Below are 22,112 nucleotides of genomic sequence, written 5' to 3'. Positions count from 1 at the left end.
TTTTGCCATGTGAAGATTAAACTTGTAATAGCATGCTTTACTCAGGTGACTCTTCCTGACCCTCAGAACATAAATCATCTGATGGTCTGAATAAAGTTGGCTATTGACGGGAACTTTAGTCAACCTCAGTTTTACACCATGTCCATGCCCAGTTCATGTTGCAAACTAGAGCAGCAAACAGGAAGGATTGGGAGGTATGGCCTTGTTGGAGATGTGTCACTGGTGGTAAACTCCAAGGCTTCAAAAACCCACACCATGCCAATCTCAATCTCTGTCTGATGCCTAAAGATCAGGATATAAAGCACTCAGGTGCAGTTTCAGCACCATGCTTGCCAGCCTGCCCCATGCTTTCTGCCACAAAGACCATGGACTAACCCTCTACAACTGTAAGCAAACTCCCAATTAAATGCTTTCTAAGTTTCCTTAGTCAGGGTGTCTCTTTATAGCAATAGAACTAAGATAAACCCAGTACTAGGAATAAATTAGCTCTCTTGGAGTTGTTGACAAGTGAGACCCAATAGAACCTATAGGTAACTACTGCCAATGTTCTTGTACCCTCCAAAACTTGACAGAAGACTATTGCTAAAAATGCCACACAGTGAATCATAGAACATGGAGATACCGATCCAGTAGTGACCTGAAAGTTCTATGCCTACTGACCAGCTTCATGGACTGCACAGTGCTAGTCATGCTACGAGAGGAGAAAAATAATCATCACGCTTACCCAGCTGTGAACAGAAGCGAGTTACAATAGTGATTGACCTGACAAAACATGTTCACTGGTACAATATGGCATGAAGATCATAGAAGCAACCAACCGCATTCTGGTTAAATTTAAGGCCTGCTGGATAAGATGAAGGCATATCTAGCACTTTTGTTATGCCAAAAGCTTGTGGCTAGACAAGTCATAGTACCTAGGGAAGAACTTATTACCATTCTGCTGTTAGATAGACATATTATTAAACTATCTCCTAATGACTTATCATTATACCCATAAATCAATGCAACTTTTATTTGTAATAGGTAGAAATTAACAGATACCCACAATGGGCCAAGGTACAGAGGCTAAGAGACTAAAAATGGCTGGGTGTGATGATGCCCACTTTAATCTCAGAACTCAGGAGGCAGAGGCAAGTAGATCTCTGGATTCAAGGCCAGGCTGGTCTGCACAGTGAGATCCAGTTTCAAAAAAGAAAAAAGAAATTATAAAAAGATGACCCAACATTGATAGGGAAAAAGGGGGTTAGAACTGGAGGGGTTGGAAGACCGGTAAAAATGATCAAAATATGGTGCACAAAATTCTCAAATAGCTAATAAAAATTCAAAACCTAACTGATAGGAAAGTAAAGACCAAAATAAAAATGTAATAGGCAAACAGAAATTTTCCACTAACTTTAGTAACTATGATATTAGAACTGTATATATTTGGAATTAGCAAACCAGTCAAGCAATAACTTGGAGTTTACATGTACAAAGGAGTTTGTGTCAGGGGTCAACAGTATTATCAAGTATATGATACAATGTGAAAATATCAAGGTTGGGGATTTAGCTCAGTGGTAGAGCACTTGCCTAGCAAGCGCAAGGCCTTGGGTTCCGTCCCCAGCTCCGAAAAAAAAAAAGATTCCTAAACAATGTGAAAATATCTTCTCATCAAAGTCTAATCAATAAATACGAGCTGTATTTAAGATAACTGAGAAAAAACTTCACACAATTCTCACTTCCATCTATTTTAACTTTAATTGTACCTGCTAATGGCCTACCTGAGCTAGAGTAGGGACAGAAATTTGGCCAGTCTGCATATGAGCAGAGCTATGCTCTGCCACAGAATGTGTTACACTTCGATCCTGCTGTGATTCAACTGTTTCCATGGTCATTTGCCTAAAAGACAAAAAGAAAAACCCATTAAGGCAATAACTGAATGATCTAGGACTACTGACTACTGCTTCTACCTCCTTTTTGATATTCACTTGTGGCAGCCACCTATACTTTTTTTTTTTTTTTTTTTGGTAAGAAATAGGTTCTGTAGAAGAGCCTTAATACTCTGACATTAATTCTCTGCTCAATAAATAAAAAGGGTGCTAAGGAAGTACTGTAATGTATTTTATAAGAATTAGCTCCTTAGTGCCTACTGCAAAGCCTGGTGATTTGAGTTCAATCCTCCGGAGGGTACAGACTAAGCAACCCAACAGAATCAAGTGATCCTCTGACGTATACACATGCGCACACACACACACACACACACACACACACACACACACACACACACACACACATCATATATCATCTCTTATCACCTTCCCTCACAGTATCTGATGTATGTGTGGATGGGAGTAAAGTAAGTGGAAGATGCTTTTCGTGAGATGGGATCTCACTGTGTAGGGCAGACTGACTTTGAACTTGGGAGTCCCAGCCTCCCAAGTGCTGAGATCACAGTCCTACCACAAAGCCAAGGTCAAGCAACTTGTTAAACTATGTGGAGCATGCTACATATGAAATGCCTTGAGAACACAGGCAGAAATGATGATAGCTGCTGAGGACAGAGCCACATAAGTAGCATACTGAAGACGATGTAGGCAAAATAAAAAAAGGAAAAACATGTTTTAAAAAAGCCATCAGAGGTACCCAGGGAACAATTTTTAAAAGTTAGGATCAAAGCACAGTTCACATAATACTAACTAAAAAATAAGACAGCTTTAAAACTGTAATTAAAGTGTTCAATTAACTAGTGAACTCATAGTTTGAGGTCTTTACAATTTATAAAATCAAATTAGGCTGGTAAATGAGTAAATTATCTTTGAAGGAAAAAAAAACTCATTAATGTCCCTCTCCCCATTTAATATTGTCTCAAGTAGCCCAGTCTGGTATCAAACTTGGTATGTAGCTCGAGATGACCGTGAACTCTTAATATCTGGAGGCCTGTACCATCATGACCAGTTTATGTGCTGCTAAGGCTAGAACCTGGAGCTTCATGCATGCTAGACAAGTACCCTTACCAATTGAGCTACATATGGCCTGGGCCAAAACGTGTTCTTATTTTCAAGTAGTTTTACCAAAAAGGCATCGAAAATTTGTGTTCTCTTTAGAGATAAATCTGACTGATGATAAACAAGAGTGTTTTCTGACCAAAACCAAGAGAAAATGTAAAGATTTCTGCTTTATAAAACACTGTGGAGATTTTCTTCTCTTTTTCAAAGTATAATAGCGGGGGTTGGGCATTTAGCTCAGTGGTAGAGCGCTTGCCTAGCAAGCGCAAGGCCCTGGGTTCGATCCCCAGCTCCGAAAAAAAACAAAAAAACAAAAAACAAAGTATAATAGCAAGGAAGATGCCCCAGACCCTAAATCTGTAGCTCCCCCAAGCCCTCCACATACAGATCGGCATGTCTACTCTTGGCTGAGAATGCCACCAATACTCAGCAAAGCCAAGTGTGAACACCCATTTCTGCTTCACCCCTACTCTACTCTGTAGAGCACATGGTAGATCCTGAAGCCTTAGTGATGGCTAAGTGATGTGAGTACATGTTATCACAACATATATGCATACACACATGCGGACCTATGTGCCCACAGGCACCACCAATCTGCTTATTATTGGAACTTTCACCTCTAGGCAAGGCCTTCCAAAGTACAGAACATATCCACCTACCTTACATTTGTCCTCATATACTTTTTCCTGCCACATTTGCTCATTATTATTACATGTGTAATCAATGCTTTGTTCCTTCCCTGTTTTCTTCTTTATTTATCCTGCAGTAAAATCACAATTTTTAATTAGGAGGTCATAACATTTTAGCCTTAAAAAAATTAAATCTCTCACAGTTAAGCCAGGAAAATGATTCATTCTTTATCTTTTTTTTTTTTTTTTGAGACAAAGACATAGAAACAAAACTAACTCTGGCTGGCCTAGAACCTTCTATGTAGTCCTTGCTGACTTAGAACAAACTCAGAGATCCACATGCTTCTGTTTCCCACTGGTAAATAATCTAGTTTTTTTAGAACTAAAAAACAATTAAAGATTGAAAGGACTCTATATTATTCTTCAAATATCAATTTATGCCAGATATGGTTGCACATACCTTTACTCCTAACACTTGCGAAGCAGAGGTAGGCAGAACTCTGTAAGTTCCAGCCCACCTTAGTCTGGTTAATATATTCCAGACCACCCAGGGTTACAGAGTGAGACCATCTAAGAAAACAAAGCAAGCATGCACACACACACACACACACACACACACACACACACATTAGGGGTTAGAGAAATGGCACAATATTTAAGAGCTCTGTACTCTTCCAAAGTTTGGTCCCTGCTCACTGAGTGGCTCACAATTGCCTGCTACTCCAGATCTAGGGGATCTCATGCTCTCCCCAGTTCCTACCATCCACTGCACATATATGTTGTACTCACAGAGACACAGAAATAAAACTAGTTTCTTTTTTTGGAGACAAGGCTTCACTATACAACTCTGGCTGATTTGGGTGAATCAGGAGTCATCTTTGGTCACCCTTGGCTAGCTACAGAGTTCAAGGCCAGTTTGAGCTACAAGATAACCTGCATTAACAGAAGGGAGGAGGCTGGGTACCTTTACTTTCAGCGCTTGGAAGGCAGAGGCAGGCAGATCTCTGAGCTGGAGACCTGGTCTACAAAGTGAGTTCCAAGACAGCCAGGGCTACACAAAGAAACCCTATCTCAAAAAAAAAAAAAAAAAAAGAGGAGTGAAGGGAGGTGGCTCATGAGTTAAGCTCTCCATCTACACAGTGCCTAACAACTGTAACTTCAGTTCCAAAGAAGCCAATGCCCTCTTCTGGACTTTTGCCAGGCACTGCATTCATAAGGTACACAGATACACAGACATGCATCCACTGTGAAATGAGGTAAAATTAGAGAAGAAAAAGACCAAAATGTACAAGATTTCATTTCAGAGCTGGAAAGGTCAGGAAATTGGGTTATATGCCAGGAATATAGGCAAAACAACTATACACATAAAATAAAAATAAATAAATCTTGAAAAATAAGTGAAGAACTGACAGGACGGCTTTACTGATAAGGTATTGGCTATATAAATGTCTGGTGGTCTTATTTCAACCCCCAGAACCCATGTAAGGGAGAAGGAGAGAAAACCAACTCTACAAAGTTGACCTCTTATCAATAAACACATCTTTTAACCCCCAGAACACACACAGAAACTAATGATGATGATGATATAATTTTAAAAGACAGAGTTCCATTTCTTGAGATTAACCCTGTTATATGATACTAGCATTTCATGAGGAAACATCGAATCTGCTTTCAAAGTCCTACAACCAAGAGAAGGGGTAGGGACCATCAGCTCATTAAATACTGATTAGAATCTGCTATAAATCATGCTCTTATGAAGAATTCTGGAGACATTCTACTCTTCAAGAGCCTGCAGTCTAAAGAGAGAATAGATGTATAAACAAAGAATAATGATCATATCTGAGCAATAACAATAGCAGGACAATAAAATAGAAAACAACTGATTAATTTCCATATTTCACTGTAAAATATTTTATTTCACTGAATAATATATTAAATTTCATCATTATTATTTTGTATATATGCATGAGGAGGTAAAGAAGTAAATGTACAACTTTGTGGACTCAACTTCTCCTGTCACTGTAAGAGACTTAGGAATTAATCTTAGGTCATTAGGCCTGCTGCAGATCAAGCACTCTCATCCACTACACCATTGCCTCTCCTAAATAACTAACACATTCTGTTGTTGTTTGTAGGTGAAAAAGGTCCCACTATGTAGACCCTGCTGACCTAGAGTTTGCTGTATAGGCCACCTGGACTTGAATTTACAGACATCCACTTGCCTCCAATATGCTAAGATTGAAGATATATGCCACCAGGCCCAGCCTGAAAAACATATGTTCATATGTTTTTTTTAAGATTTATTTTTATTTATTCCATGTATGTAAGTAAGTACACTGTTGCTGTCTTCAGACACACCTGAAGGGGACATCAGATCCCATTATGGATGGTTGTGAGCCACCATGTGGTTGCTGGGATTTGAACTCAGGACCTCTGGAAGAGCAGTCAGTGCTCTTAACCGCTGAGCCATCTCTCCAGCCCTATTCATATGTTTTTAAAGTAAAGAAAAAAAAAGTAAATAAAAAACCCCGGGGTTGGGGATTTAGCTCAGTGGTAGAGCGCTTGCCTAGCAAGCACAAGGCCCTGGGTTCGGTCCCCAGCTCCGAAAAAAAGAAAAAAAAAAAAAAAAAAACCTCACGCTTATCAGAAGCTGACAGATCTCTGTGAATGCAAGGCTACTCTAGTCTAACTGTAAGGTTACTCTGGTCTAAATGTAAGTTCCAGGCCAGTCAAGACTACACTGGAAGACTGGTTCTCAAAATAACAACAGAGAAAACATGACAAAGTAAAAGGGGAAAAAAAAAAACTGATGTCAGTAAAATTCAGAAACAGCCACCAACTTCCTCTTCCATCACTGAAGGAACCAGTTTCCTGGCATCACAAGCATGTCAAAGAGTAGCCTTGTTAACAAACTACACTAGATTCTGGCTTGGAATTATCAGAGAACTATTTCACTCCTCTCAGATTCTTCCCCTACCCCTGCCCCTTCCTCTCCCTCTCCCTCCCTCTTCTCTCCCTTCCTCCCTCTCCCCCTCCCCCCACCTGTCTCTCCTAGATGCCATCCCTGGTTGACTGCCAACTTGACAAGTCTATAGGACGCTTTTTAGGCTACAATGTCCTTAATGTCTCCTCAGCATTCCTACTTCAAATCCCAACCTCTTGAAGTATTTGTAACACTACCTTAGAATCAGCCCTTTGTTCTCTCTTGATTTTTGTTTTTGAAACAGAATCTTGGGGCTTGGTGGCTAAGAGCACTGGCTGTTCTTCTGGGACTTTAATCCAAATACCCGCATGGTGGTTCACAACCATCCATAAGTCCAGCCTCTCAGAAGCCTCCGAAGGTACCAGACATGCACATAATATGCAAACTTACACACAAAACATCTATACACAAACTATAATAAGTACTTGAAGCAGGATCTCACTCTGTAGCCCAGACTACTTTCAAGTTCATGGTGATCCTCCTGCCTCAGCCTTCTAATTGCTGCTGGGATTTCAGGAATGAGCCTATTTAAACCACATCTGCTGATCTACTCATATAAAGTTGGTGTTCCAGCCGGGTGTGGTGGTACATGCCATCAATTCTAGAACTGGGAAGACAGAGGCAGGCTGATCTCTGTGAGTTCAATGCTAGCCTGGTCTAAATAGCAAGTTTTAGGCAAGCCTGAGCTACATAGTGAGACTCTGTCTCAAAAAACAAAACAAAAAAGGTTAGCGCTCCCCAGGCTTCCAGGAACAACAATGTTCCATACTTTCCTTAAGCCATGTCATCTTCAGTTGATTCTCAATTTTCACTTCAGGCTATACTTCTTCTGAGCACCATCTTCCCAAGAATCTGTCAGTTGTTTCTTGGCTCACGGATCTTAAACACAATGCTCAAAGCTACACCAAACCTCCCTCTCATCCAGCAATGGTCCCTTGTTGTACTCGTATTTCAATGACTGACAGACTTACTGACTCAGTCACCCTACCCATCCTCTCCCTCCATACCTATTATGTTTGTCCCCAACTCCTGAGGTAGAAATGTGGCTGACTACAATAGGGTGATAGAGGTGGGTAAAGAGCATTGCCAGTTGATGGAGTAGGAACTAAAGTTCCACCACTTTAAAGCTGTGTGATCTTAGCCACTTATCTAATATCCTTCACCAGCCACATCACTGAATCTAAAATGTCCAACTCTTCTTCGAATGTGGAATTAGAATCACATCTCAGTCCCAATAATTCTATCTCCTATTCTTAATTCCCTTCTCTTTTGTTCATCCTGTCAGTGCTTTTAGTTACCATCCTAACCATTTTCTGGCAGGAGGAAATAAGTCTTTTCCTACTTCACTGAAACCTCTCAATTTCTTACAATCTACTTCACTTGGTCACAGAACTATTTGGATTGCTATTTCCTTACTTGAAACCATCCATAGTTCCCCTCATCTGAAGAATGAGTATCCAAAGTCCTAAGCATAGTGACTGCAGAAATGTGTGTGGAAGCTTAAAGCTTGCTACCAGGGCCCGAGACATTAAGGAACATCATTTCCAGTCTCCAGGTTTGGAAGGACTTTGTGGGAATCTGTTAAACCAGAACTCTCAGTTTATTTCACTATGAACTATATGTAATTTTAGTTTTTAATTTTTTATGCATGACTGTGTGTGTAGTACTTGTGATTAACGCATTTTAGACAAGCACTTTATCACTAAACTACACCTGTTTGGGGAAGGGGTGTATTTTGGGTTTCAGTATCTTAAGCAGATTCTCTGTAGCTCAGACTGGTCTCAAACTGTCAGTAATACTCCTGCCTAAGTCTCCTGAATGCTAGTACTCATGATTTTTACAATCCTCTTTCCAGTATTTTATATTTAGCTTGACCAATCCCAGAGTACTACATAAAACATGTAGAAAACAGTCAAAGTTTTTCAAAGTTTTAGGTCTTTATTCCTTTTAAATACCAAAAATAGAATCTTTAAATCATACACTGCTCCGATTATGCTTTGCAAGAAAGTACTGAAAGCAAAAAGAAAAAGAATTAAAAACTACAATTAGCATAACCAAAAAACTGTGGATATGAGACAGTGCAAAGTGATAAGAACTCCTGGCATCTTCTGTCACTCCCTACCATGTATACACAGACACAGACACACACACACAGACACACACACACACACACACACACACACACACACACACACACACACAAAGGGCACAGGCATATGCAGGCAAAATGCCCATACATAAAAATAAAAGCTGGGCGGTAGGTAGTAGCACACATCTTTAATCAGAGACAGGTGGCTGAGTTCAAGACCAGCCTGATCTATTGAATTAGTTCCAGGACAGCCAAGGCTACTAAGAGAATCCCTGTCTTGAAAAAACCATAGACAGACAGACAGACAGAGATAGATAGATAGATAATAAAATACAAATATATAAAACAACATGAATATAGGAAAATAGGTACTTGATTTAGCCAGAATTGGGAGAGAAGAATTTAAACACTATACTTACCGAGTTTGGTTCTAGCTTTTATAGCTAAACAAAATACCTAAGGGGCTGGAGAGATGGCTCAGTAGTTAAGAGTACATGCTGGTCTTGCAGAGGACCTAAGTCTTATTCACAACACCCACATGTGACTCAGAACCATCTGTAACTCTAGTTTCAGGGGACTGAGCAACTTAACTTCTGACCTCTAATAACAGGTATGCATGTGATATATAGATACACATGCAAGCAAAACACCCACAAACATAAATGTTTTCTTTAAATAATACCTAAGTGAAGAAATACAACCAGATGTAATCCTTTGGCAATTTTAATAATATAATATTTACCCATCACCTGAGAGGTAGAAGCAGGACTGATAGTTCAAGGCCATCCTCAGCTGCACAGAAGTTTGAGTCTAGCCTGGGCAATGAGACTTTGCCTCAAAGTAAACAAATAAATAAAAGCATCATAGGCTAGGAAGATAGCTCAGTGGGTAAGAATGCCTGCTCTGTAAGAATGAAAACCTAAGGACCTGAGTTCAAATTCTGAGCACCCATTAATCCCGAGGTTTTCAAGTAAACATAGGTGTTCCAAGAGTTCTTTGGGCACCCAGTCTGGCTCAAATGGCAAGCTTCCAGCTCAATGAGAAATCCTGGCTCAAGGCAATTCAGCAAAAAGCAATAGATGGCACTCAGTGTCTTGTTCTGGCTTCTGCATGTAGACACACAAAAAAGCACACTGCATACACACATATGTGAACACCACATATATACACAACTAATCATAAAGTATCCAGAGCATCCGTAAGCATTAGTGTGTGTGTCGTTATATATGATAAAGTTGTCCTAATTTCAAAACTGAGGGCTTTCGTCCTATCAAACTAAGCTGAGACATAGCTTAGGGGTAGAGTGTTTGCCTAGTATATACAAGGCCCAGGTTTTGATCTTGTTACTCACTAAAGAAAAAGGATTCTCTAAAACATTTTTTTGGGATTTGAATGAGAATGGCCTCCATAGGCTGTAATATTTGAATGTTTGGTCTATAGTTGGTTTAAACTATTTGGCAAGGATGGTGGATCTTGACCTTCCTAATGTTATGATACTTTAGTACAGTTCCTCATGATATGGTGATCCCCCACCGTAAGATTATTTTGGTGCTACTTTATAACTATAATTTTGCTGTTATGAATCATAATGTAAATATCTCATATGCAGGATATCTGATATTCAACCCCTGTGAAAGGGTTGTTTGACACCACACACACACACACACAGAGAGGGAGGGGGTGAGGGGGCTGAGAAACACTGGATTGGGAGGCAGGAGGCATGCCTTTGCTGTGGACCAGGTATATCAATGGAGATGGGCTTTGAGGTTTCAAAACCCCACATCATTCTGTTAGCTCTCTCTGCCTAATGCTTGTGGGTCAGATTTAGGTTCTGAGCTACCACTATGTCTGCCTGCCTGCTGCCTGCTGCCTGCCGCCTGCCTGCCTGCCTGCCTGCTGCCTGCCTGCCTGCCTGCTGCCTGCCTGCCTTCCTGCCTGCCTGCCTGCCTGCCTGCCTGCTGCCTGCTACCTGCTGCTGTGCTCCCCACCATAATGGTCATGGACTCTAACCCTCTAGAGTCGTGAGCCCAATTAAATGCTTTCTTCTATGTGCTGCCTTGATTGGGGCTGGAGAGAGAGTTAAGGGCACCAACTGCTCTTTCAGAGGTCCTGGATTCAATTCCCAGCAACTCCATGGTGGTTCACAAGCATCTACAGCAGTATCTGATGCCCCTTTCTAACATATAGAAGTGCAGATGTACTCATTCAAACAAAAACAAACTCTTTGGTCACAGTGTTTTGTCATGGCAATAGAAAAGTAAGACATTTCCAAGCAAAATAAAACTGGACTATCAGAGAAATAGAGACACTTTTCTGTTTTGAAGACAAGCCTTACTCTACATGGTGAGACCCAGTCTCAACAGAAAAAAAAAAAAAAAACAAATGCCCACTAACATGACCTGAGATTTCCTTCTCTTCTATCACCAGAAAACAAAAACAGTCCTTACTATATAAATGTCATGATAGAAAAACACATTTTAAAAACTTCATGTATTTCTTTTCATTTTGTGGGCAGGGGAGTAAGATATAGGTGACTGAACCTACCAGGGGACTCTCCAATGCTAGATAGTGCTCCACCACTGAACTAAAGGAAATTATTAATGTACCCACTTCAAGTGTTCATTTATGCCCACTGTGTTACAAATGAGACATTTTTCCCTAACATCTCCATGTTTAAGTTCCTGCACTTATATATTGAAACCACATCCAATGTATTTATCTCTTCCTCAAGTTGACTTTTGGTCAGGTCTGGAGGTTCAGGGAGGATGATCACAAGTTCAAGGGTATCCTGGGACACAGCATGAGATCCTGTCTCAAAACAACAAAAATTGGTTTTATTTATGAAATGTGTAAGTTTAATAAAGTAAAAATACTTTAAATTTTCACATATTTCAGATGTTTCTCCTCAGCCAATGTCCTAACACTATGCTAAAGTCTCTCAATGCTACCTAAAGGAAATTGGAGAGTTGGCTCCGCTATTAAGATCACTCCTTGCTCTTTCAGAGGACCTGAGTTGAGTTCCCAGCTCCCACATTGGCAGCACACAACCACTATAACTCCAGCTCCAAGGGATCACACATACTTTTCTAACCTCCAAGAACACCCAAATATACATTAGCACTCATTCTCATCCCCTGCCCACACACACGCACACTTCAAAATTAAATCTTTAAGTATTTTTTCAAAAGTCTATCTAAACCGGACAGGACATTTGCAAGCATCCCAGCGGACTACCTACCTACCTTCAGCAACAATGTGGCTAAATTTTATGACCCAATATTTATTTGGTAATATTATGAGAAGTTAAATTCTCATTGGTAAAGATTCGGCCAGAATTCCTATGTGTGGGATTTTTTTTGTTTTGTTTGTTTGTTTGTTTTGGTAACATGCCATAATTCTAAGCAAGACTGCATAATCCTGCAGTTATTCATAGTCTATCCTCTACTGTGCTGGAGTGTGTTAAATTTTTTTCAGTAGAGAGAAATTTCATTAACCTTTGGGCACAATGTAAAAACAAAAAGACTAAAAGTTCCTGTGTTTTTATACATTTAAAAGTTTATTTATATCTTACAGATACATAACACACCACTGTAACTACAATTTCACACTTCTCAACATGATTCTACATGAAGCACTGTCATTTGGGACACTAGTTACACTGTTGACAGTTTCCCCCAAAGAGTCATGTCGTTAGCAGCATGTAATATGGAAATTACAGTTCACTCATGAAGGATGTAAACCTCTTTTTAAGATTTTGTTTGGTTAAACTAACACACAATGGTGCATGCCTAAAATCACAGCACACGGCGGGAGGATCAGAAGTTCTAAGTCAACCATTGCACAACCAAGGCTACATGAGACCCTCTCAAAAAGTTTCGGTTAAGTAATCACATTTATTGAACAAGATATATAGTTCCTTTGAGGAATGTGATTTTCCGAGATTTAAACAGGTATCTTACAAACGGCAAAAAGCCTGTTATCCCAAACTGACCAAACGCGGTGACCAGGGTGAAAACACGAGCAAAAATTATTGTTACTAATGCGATGCTGGATGAAAGCGGTCCGGTAGGACCCCCGCTTCACACTGTGCAGAAAAGCAGCAAGCATGGAAGTCACCCAAGACACACCGGCACCGGGGCTCCAGCGTGACGGTATGGTGTTGACGAGCGGACAGCAGCTTTCCCGGGTAGGGTGCTGGGACCTGCCACTTAAAGCTGGCGGTTAGTTACGCCTGTAACAGGCGACAAAAGACTGTGTTGGACATGTCTCCCCTACTCCCGGTCTGGGAATCCAGTAATGGACTCTCTGAAACAAGTCAGAAGAGACCCTGGGGACCCCCAACTGCGACTCGCCGGGCCGCACGCCACCGCACCCCCGGATCTATAGTGTGTGGGGACAAAATGGCTGGATCGTGGAGTCCCTGAGCCACCCTTTCTGAAGAAACAGGGCACGTTATTCTCTATTTACATCGCGTACACAACGCTGGAGCCAACGCACTACGGCGGCCCCGGGGCTGTGGTGAGCAGGACCGACGCCCTTTTCCTGTCAGACTAAGAAGCAGGAGCGGCCGCACCGCTCTCTGAAGGCAGGCTTTTTCGCCGACACCAAGACGAAGAACGGAAGAGGGAGAGCGGAGGCGACCCGCTGCGCGCCGGGGAAGCTCTCGGTGGCGAGCCGCGAGCAGGCGGGCAGCGGTGCGGGCAGGCCGGGCGGAAGGCCACGTCCCGAGCAGCCGCCGCCCGCCACGGGCTGTGATGCGAGGCAGGCGCGCCACTTACCCGCCGGGAAGGATTTACGTAGCGGACCTCGTCACTGATTACGGACGGGAGGAGGTGGGGGACGCAGAGCCCGACGGCCGCCGCCCAGGCAACCCGGCGGCTGCGGCCCCACGTCGCACCCACGTCAGCTCTGATGCGGTTGTCGCGGCCTCTCCGCCGACCCGAACAGAAAGCAGCGCAAGCAGCGGACCGAACTGCGGCCTCGAGCCCCGCCCTCCCCTCCCCCAACGCCGACCGCCTCCCTAAGGGGACGCGGCCGGAGAAGGAAAAAAGTTGCAGGCCCGAACTCTGCCCCCTGCTGGCCGTCAGCGGGATTGCAGAGGTGACAATCCAACAATTAAATAGAACGGGGTGGGGGGGAGCGTCGGGGCGGAGCCTTGGGGGCGGGGCTATCTTTGGGGGGCGGGGCGTGTTAGGGGAAGCCTTGTTGAGGCGGATGACTAGGAGGTGCTAAGAGGTGGAACAGGAAACCGGAAGGTACATCCTCTGCGCGTGCGCTCTGAGTGCCCTTACTCTAGAACGGTGGCGTGCAGTTCCTCGTCATTTTTTTTCCTAAATACTTCCTAGGATCCCTCCTGACCCTGACCTCAGTCACAAAGTATGGGGGTTCGGTCCCCGCCGGAGGTGCGAGCTAGGGATTAAGACCTGCTGAGTTTCCAGGCTTCAAAAGTTGTTCTGGAAACCGCCGCTAGGCCTGGAGTGTATTTTGGCGCGGTTCCTGTTCCTAGCCTGCCATCTCGGGAGAACTTATTTGCCCAAGGTCCCAAACAAATAGCTACAGGCCCTAGGCAGAGGTGTGGCGGAGAAGAGTAAAACGGTTTGGCAAAAGCCAGAAATTTTTTTAGGGCCTGTTAATAATGGAGAATTTGGTTTCGATCGTGGGGTTTTGCGTAAGATCTATCTATCTATAGTGATTAGCACCCTTTTGATACCTAAAACGGGATTTGGTTCCCAAAACTAAGTCACTATGCATTCCAAAACAAAAAAATGAACCAACACTCTCAAGACTGGTCATTTGGAAATCTCTAGTGAAAAGTTGCTGTGAAGGAAATACCTAGAACAAGGTAGTACAATTTCAGAAGGGATGCGTTGTGAGTGACAGTACCTGTAGGACAAGGGATGTGGCTCAGGGTTACAGCGGTTGCCTAAGATGTCAAGCTTGAGAATCGGTGCCTATGGGCTGGGGTGGGAGGAGGCACTGTAACAGAATCCCACTATTTACCAAATTTTGGGCAACCCCAACTACTACAGTTACAATTACAAAAAAGGCAGAGTAACACCTGGGAGAGGTGGTACATACCTTTAATCCCAGCACTCAGGAGGCAGAAGCAGATGGATCTCTGAATTCTAGGCCAGCCTGGTCTACAAAGTGAGTCCAGGACAGCCAGGACTACACAGAGAAATCCTGTCTCAAAAAAAAAAAAAAAAAAAAGTAAGAATAAAATCGATCCCTTACAGGACATTTTAGTTCCTCCCTTTAATCCCAGCAGTCTGTAGTCAAGACAGACCTTGAATCCCTAATCCTCCTGCCCCAACATTCAAAGTACTGGGACTACTCCTATAGGCCCAGCACAATCACACTTTTTTTAAGATCTGCAGATCAGTTTTTAAAGCTATGAGATAATCCCTCTGTAGTACTGTAGCTAACTACATGCTGACTCATAGAAATACCTTACATTTTCCAATTCATGTAGATAGTTTTTATTCTTTCCGTTTCTACAATAATTGCTTGTGTCTTTATTAAAATTTGATCATCCTTTATGACAGCTAAATATCACTTCTTACTTTTGTTGTTCTTTGTGAAGTGGAAGGTTCCCGGGAATTAAATCTTCAACTGTAGCCTCAGGCATGCTTCGAAAACTCACTACTACTAAACTATGACCCCAGCACCACCACCCTTTTTCCTTTCCCTTTTAATCTCGAAAAAGGATCTCACTAATAATTGTTCATACTCACCTTAAAATAACTTCATAGCTTGGGCTGACCTTGAGTTTTCAAATCCTTTTGCTTTAGGCTCCTTCTTGAGTAGCTGGGACAACAGTCCTAGGCCACCAGGCTCAAGCCCCACTCCACATCTATTGGAAAGAGGCTGCTACTGTATTGCAGGCCAGAGTCTACAGCCTGAGAAGAACCAAGACCACCCATCACCATCACCACCCCAATCTGGCTATCACCATACATTCTCTCCTCCAAAGCTGTTATCCTCTGCCTCTAAGTGCTCTGACATGGCCCAGCTGACCTGGTGTCACTTGGACCCTTCAGAATTTGAAATGATTGAATGTGAGATTTGTGCGCAGTTGGCGTTCTAGAGTGGGAGACCACACCCGAGGAAGACCACATTTAGAGGTCTGTGCTTTGACCAGTTTATTGTTGAGGGAGTTTCCCCCCACCCCCCTAAAGTTTAAACAGCATCCAAAAGGGGATGTATGCATACTTTTTTTTTTTTTTTTTTTTTTTTTTTTTTTTTTTTTTTTTTTTTGCTGTTTGGAAAAAGTAGGAGTGAAAATTGGATGCTTATATAAAGAACTGAAGAAGTTCAGGTAATAAATAGTCTTAAGAAAAATATTCCAAAAGTAAGTTTCCTAAAAGCTTGAGAAAACTACATACAAAACTACCAAGATACCTGCATAAAAAATCAAAATAAAACTGACGCTCACAGAAGGCTGAAGACTAGCTGGTAATTGCACTCAGCATTAAGCTGACAATACTAGGCACTAAAAAGCATGGTAAATTATTGGCTCAAACAACAACACCATGCAGAAGTAGACCCATAGAAATAAGAGCTAGAAGGAGCTTTCGAATTCTGGTTTTTAACTTTGTTCAACATCTTAGCAATGCTTTCTTGTTTGTTTGCTTGCTTTTATGACAAGGTCTTACTATGCAGCCTAGGCTGGCCTCAAACTTTTGATCCTCCTGTATCAATTGTCTGAGTGCTATGATTTTAAGTGTATACACCATTCCTAGCAAATTTAAAACTATTTTCTCCTTTTTGTTGTTGTTGTTGTTTTTGGTTGGTTGGTTGGTTAATTGGTTTTTGTTTGTTTTTTTTGAGGCAGGGTTTCTCTGTGTAGCCCTGGCTGTCCTGGAGCTCACTCTGTAGACCAAGCTGGTCTGGAACCCAGAGATTCACTGCTAAAACCTATTTTAAGATAAAATAAGTGAAAAAATTTTAAAAAAGATAAAACAAGTGAACTGATAAAAAGAGGCCCACTAAAGATGAAACTGAGCTCTTCTTTTTCCAAGAAGGAGGACATAGATGAAAATATCCTTTATATTTCCCTGTTAAAGAGTATGCCACTACACCCAGTTACATGATCTTCTAACATTAGAAACTTGTGAGGCAGAGGCAGACAGATCTCTTAGTTCCAAGCCAGCCTGTGTGAGTTCCAGGACAGCCAGAGCTACATAGAGACCTTGTCTCAAAAGCCACAAAGAACATCAGGTAATGAACATTAAATGGTAGTTTGTATAGACACTGTAAAGGTGGGAGCCAGAGAACCTCCACCATTGTTAGAGAAAAGAAATTGGGGCCAGCAAGATGGCTTGCCAGGTAATGGTGCCTACCACTTAGCTCTGCCTAGAAGGAGAAAACCAGTTCCTGAAAAGAAATGTGTGGACACTATTAGGAAACAAACTACTAAGGAGTGGGAGGAATAAAGGAAGAGGAAGTTGGGGAGGACAAGAGCTAGTAACGGAATCTTCTTTAAGCTAATCTTTAGGGCTGGGGGTAAAGGCACATGCTGCCAAACCTGGTAACATGAGTTTGATCCCTGGGATCCCGGTAGAAGGAACGATGCAACTCCCATAAATTGTCCTCTGACCTCCCACACATGCACCTTGGCTTATGAGCACGCGCACTCGCGCGCACACACACACACACACACACACACACACACACACACACACACACACACACACTCATCTAGATCTCACATCTTGCCCCAGCCTGCAGGGGTTCAGAGGAGACCTGGGAGGGGGAGAAAGAGTGGGGGACAGGAGGCATAAAGAAGGAGAACAAGTCTATGGTCTGATCAAGCTCTCAAATTTTATTTTGATACAGTGGCTTATAAAGACAAGAAGGCGGGAAGGCCATGTAGGGCCCAAAATCAATTTCACTACTATCATTACCCTCTCTATAGCCTGAAACCATAGATTGCAAGTGTGTTGATAAGAACATTCCCGAAACATGACAGAGGGTGTGTAAGCAGGCTTGGCTTCCGACAACATCTCACACAGGAGAGAATATTTATTTATTTATTATTCTCTCATATATTACATCCTGACAGAAGTTTTACTCTCTTCCCAGGCCTTTCCACAAATTCCCCTCTCCCTCAGATCCACTTCAGAAAAGGGTAGGCCTTCCAGGAGTACCAACCAAACATGGCATAACAATCTGCAGTATGACTTGACCCATATCCTCATATCAATGCTGAACTAGGCAACCAGGTAGGAGGAAAAAGGTCCCGGAAGCAGGCAAAAGAGTTGGAGATACCCCACCGCCACTGTTAGAAGCCCCACAAGAGCACCAAGCTACCTGAGCATAACATATATGCAGAGGGCACATATAGGCTCCCTGATTGTCATTCAGTCTCTGAGGACCCATGTTCTTGCGATGTCCTTGAACCCTCTGACAACTCCAATCCTTTCTCCCCCTCTTCCAAGGGATTCCCTTAGCTCCACCTAATGTGTGGCCGTGTGTCTTGGCATCTGCCAGAGGCAGCCTCTGTGGTGATGATTACCCCAGGTCCCTGCCTAGAGTATAGGAAATTATCGTTAGGTATCATTTCATTGATTCAGTTTATTTGTTTGTTTATTCCCAATCTTGTTTGGTTCTTTCCTAGGTCTCTGGGCTATCTAGCCTCTGGTTGCTGGTAGCGTCAGATGAAATGGGTCGCAAGTTGGCCAATCATTGGTTGGCCACTCCCACAAGTTCTGTGCCACCTTTACTCCAGCAAATCTTGCAGGCAAGACAAATTGTAGGTAGAAGGTTATGGCTGGGTTGGTGTCTCTGTCCCTCCACTGGGAGTCTTGCCTGGTTACAGAAATTGGGAGTCTTTACTATGGCCACCCCTGTAGATTCCAGGGAGTTTCCATTGCATTACGTTTCTACTTCACCCCAGAAATAACTACCAATTCCAGCCTTTCCTAGTACTCTCCTTGAAATCTATTCTGTTTCCTTTTCCCAGAGAGATCCAAGCATCCCACCTTGATCACTCCTTGTTATATAGCCTCTCTGAGTTTGTGGACTTGTATTATGATTATTCTTTATAGCTAATGTCCACTTATAAGTGAATATATACCATGTTTTTCTTTCTGGGCCTGGGTCACCTCACTCAGGATGATTTTTTCCTAGTTCCATCCATTTGCCTGAACACTTTTATAATGTCATTTTTAACAGCTGAGTAATACTCTATTGTGTACCACATTTTCCACATTTTCTTTATCCGTTCTTCAGTTGAGGGATAGCTAGGTTGTTCCCAGTTTCTGGCTTGTAGAATGATGCAAACAGATCTATATCTATCACCCTGCAGCAAACGAAAGTCCAATTGAATCTAAGACTTGAACGTAAAATCAGATTCATTAAACCTTATAGACTAGAAAGTGGGGATTAGCATTGAGCACACTGGCATAGGAGACAACTTCCTGAACAGAACACCCATGGCTCAGGCACTAAGATCAACAATAATAAATGGGATCTCAGGAAACTGAAACGATTACATAAGGCAAAGTACACTGTCAATAAGACAAAATGGCAGCCTACAAAATGGGAAAGATTTTCTTCTCACCAACTTCACTTCTGGCAGAGGGCTACTCAAGAAATGAGACAAACAATAATCCAATTAAAAAATGGGATATAGCCAGGAGCGGTGCTGCCCGCCTTTAAGCCCAGCACTTAGGAGGCACAAGAAGCTGGAACTTCTGTGACCAACCTGATCTACAGACTGAGGTCTACCACAGTCAAGGCTACACCTGATAGAAACCCTATCTCAAAAAACAAGCAACCAAAAAATAAAAAATGGAGCACAGATCTAAACAGAATTAATATCAGAGGAATGGCTTAGAAGCACTTAAAGAAATGTTCAACATTCTTAGCCATCAGGGAAATGCAAATCAGAACAACTTTGAGATTCCGTCTTACAACTGTCCGAATGGCTAAGATAAAAAAAACCACAAGGGACAGCTCATGCTGGGGAAGATGTGGAGCTAGGGGACCACTCCCCCATTGCTGATGGGAACACACAGCCCCCTTGGAAATCCATATGTTGGTTTCTCAGAAAATGGGACTCAATCTACCTCAAGACCCAGCTATACCACTCTTGGGCATATACCCAAAAGGTATTCCATCCTCTCACAAAGACTATGTTACCTATGTTAATAGCAATTTTTGTTTGTTTATTTCCTTTTGTTTTTGCTATTGCTTTTTGTTTTTTTTGTTGTTGTTTTGGGGTTTTTTGGGGTTTTTTGTTTTTGGTTTTGGATTTTTGGTTTTTTTTGTTTGTTTGTTTTTTGGGTTTTTTTTTGCTTTTTTGTTTTTCAAGACTGGTTCCTCTATATAAAGGATTGGCTGTCCTTGGCCTTTCTCTGTAGAACAGGCTGGCCTCAAACTCAGAGATCTGCCTGCCTCTGCCTCCTTAGTGCCGGTATTAAAGGTGTGTACCACCGCTGCCTGGTTGAGGTATTTTCCTTAATTAAATCATTTGAAGTGAGAAGACCCACTTGTCATCTGGATCTTTGATGTGAAAAGATAAACCTTTAATTCAGATCATTTGAAGTGGGATGATCCACCTTTAGTCTGGGCCACACCATCTGGGAAAAGGACATGGAAAAAGAAACTCTTTGCCTACTTGTTCTCACCCTGGTTAGCAAGTCCATTCTTTCTCTGGCATTAGAGTCTACTTTTTCTTTTTTTCTTTTTTTCCCGGAGCTGAGGACCGAACCCAAGGCCTTGCAGGGCCTTGAGCTTGCTAGGCAAGCGCTCTACCACTGAGCTAAATCCCCAACACCGAGTCTACTTTTTCTGAAGTCCAGCATATAACGAAGACCAGCTGGCACATCCAGCCCCGTGGACTAAACAACTACTGGTTGGAATAGAGGCATATGAGATTGAGACACTCATACATCTTTCAAGAGTCAGAAAGCTCACAAAATTATGAGAGTCATGAAACTCCTTCTCAAAGTTATATAAACAGTAAGCAATTTGGGGTTGGGCCTGTGTGTTCAGCAAGGAGATCCAAGGATACATCTTTTTATGTTATCCCAGATCCTGGGGTGGGCTTTTCAGTGGGCTTTTGTGTGATGGGTTGGCCCAATACTGCTGGTGTCCTAATGCTAAATACTGATTTCTCGCACTGGTTGCCTGGAAGGAGCAGACCATCATATACCTTCTCCTTTTTCCTATAAAAGTCTAGAGCCTGTGATTGGACAGTTGTGGGAGAAAGATAGGACTGGAGGCTTGAACGAGGGGTGAGGTGGGGGTGGGAGTTGTTGCAGGAAGAGGGAGAAAGAGAAACACAGAGAAGAAGGAGTAGGAAGAAGAGGAATTGCCATGCATCAGAATGGCATGAGCAGGACAAACAACAAGGAACAAGGGGCTTCATAGCTGAAGAATAATGGGTTAGTATATCCCTAGAGCTATCTGCCCAATCTAGGCATATGGCTTACAAGTAAGATATCTGGGCTGTGTTTCTTTTTTTTTTTTCTAATCTTTATTAATTTGAGTATTTCTTATTTACATTTCCATTGTTATTCCCCTTCCCGGTTTCCAGGCCAACATCCCCCTAGCCCCTCTCCCTCCCCTCCTGTATAGGTGTTCCCCTCCCCACACACCCCCCATTGCCGCCCTCCCCCCAACAATCTCGTTCACTGGGGGTTCAGTCTTGGCAGGACCCAGGGCTTCCCCTTCCACTGGTGCTCTTACTAGGATATTCATTGCTACCTATGAGGTCAGAGTCCAGGGTCAGTCCATGTATAGTCTTTAGGTAGTGGCTTAGTCCCTGGAAGCTCTGGTTGGTTGGCATTGTTGTTCATATGGGGTCTCGAGCCCCTTCAAGCTCTTCCAGTTCTTTCTCTGATTCCTTCAACTGGGCTCCCGTTCTCAGTTCAGTGGTTTGCTGCTGGCATTCGCCTCTGTATTTGCTGTATTCTGGCTGTGTCTCTCAGGAGAGATCTACATCTAGCTCCTGTCGGCCTGCACTTCTTTGCTTCATCCATCTTGTCTAATTGGGTGGCTGTATATGTATGGGCCACATGTGGGGCAGGCTCTGAATGGGTGTTCCTTCTGCCTGTTCTAAACTTTGCCTCCCTATTCTCTGCCAAGGGTATTCTTGTTCCCCTCTTAAAGAAGGAGTGAAATATTCGCATTTTGGTCATCCTTCTTGAGTTTTATGTGTTCTGTGCATCTAGGGTAATTCAAGCATTTGGGCTGTGTTTCTTATTAGGATTGTAAATTCCAACAACACCTTTGAGTTACCCATGCTCCTGTAACTAACCCCTCACATGTACTCTTGTAAATAACATCAATAAACTGATTGCCAATCAAGAACTGGGTAAAATGGTTTATTTGATCTGCTGTCAAGGCCCTGTCCATAGTGAAGAGATGTTTGCTCATCTCCCCAGAAATGTCATGCAACATAATTAGTGCTGGAACCA

General features: G+C 42.5%; 1 protein-coding gene and 1 long non-coding RNA gene across 28 annotated transcripts in view; one reads left to right on the top strand and one right to left on the bottom strand.

Annotated features, from left to right (window-relative positions):
* Crem (cAMP responsive element modulator) overlaps positions 1-15,820 on the bottom strand; it is a 69,150-nt gene extending 53,330 nt beyond the window's left edge. For 14 of the 25 annotated variants that reach the window (XM_063276083.1, XM_063276090.1, XM_063276092.1 and 11 more), the window contains exons 1-2: positions 3,644-3,742; positions 1,761-1,878 (exon numbers count right to left, since the gene is read on the bottom strand). In XM_063276083.1, the coding sequence (XP_063132153.1) occupies positions 1,761-1,878; positions 3,644-3,687 (162 nt within the window). In that variant the 5' untranslated portion in view covers positions 3,688-3,742. Of the gene's footprint in view, positions 1-1,760; positions 1,879-3,643; positions 3,751-13,463 lie in introns of those variants that run through there. The other 11 variants (XM_063276102.1, XM_063276103.1, XM_063276105.1 and 8 more) reach the window with 8 other exon arrangements.
* Positions 13,650-22,002, top strand: LOC108348578 (uncharacterized). 3 transcript variants are annotated; one of them, XR_005495839.2, is made up of 3 exons: positions 13,650-13,785; positions 15,477-15,809; positions 18,305-22,002. It is a non-coding gene; the product is annotated as an uncharacterized LOC108348578 (long non-coding RNA). The 3 variants fall into 3 exon arrangements; XR_001841941.3 differs by having other exon boundaries at positions 15,477-22,002; XR_001841942.3 differs by lacking the exon at positions 13,650-13,785 and adding an exon at positions 13,849-13,940 and having other exon boundaries at positions 15,477-22,002.
* Positions 22,003-22,112: the final 110 nt, after the last annotated feature.

Source organism: Rattus norvegicus, chromosome 17, assembly GCF_036323735.1.
Source record: "Rattus norvegicus strain BN/NHsdMcwi chromosome 17, GRCr8, whole genome shotgun sequence".
NCBI classification, from domain to species: Eukaryota; Metazoa; Chordata; class Mammalia; order Rodentia; family Muridae; genus Rattus; species Rattus norvegicus.
Note: the sequence above shows the minus strand (reverse complement) of the source record. Positions and strands in the feature narration are given on the sequence as shown.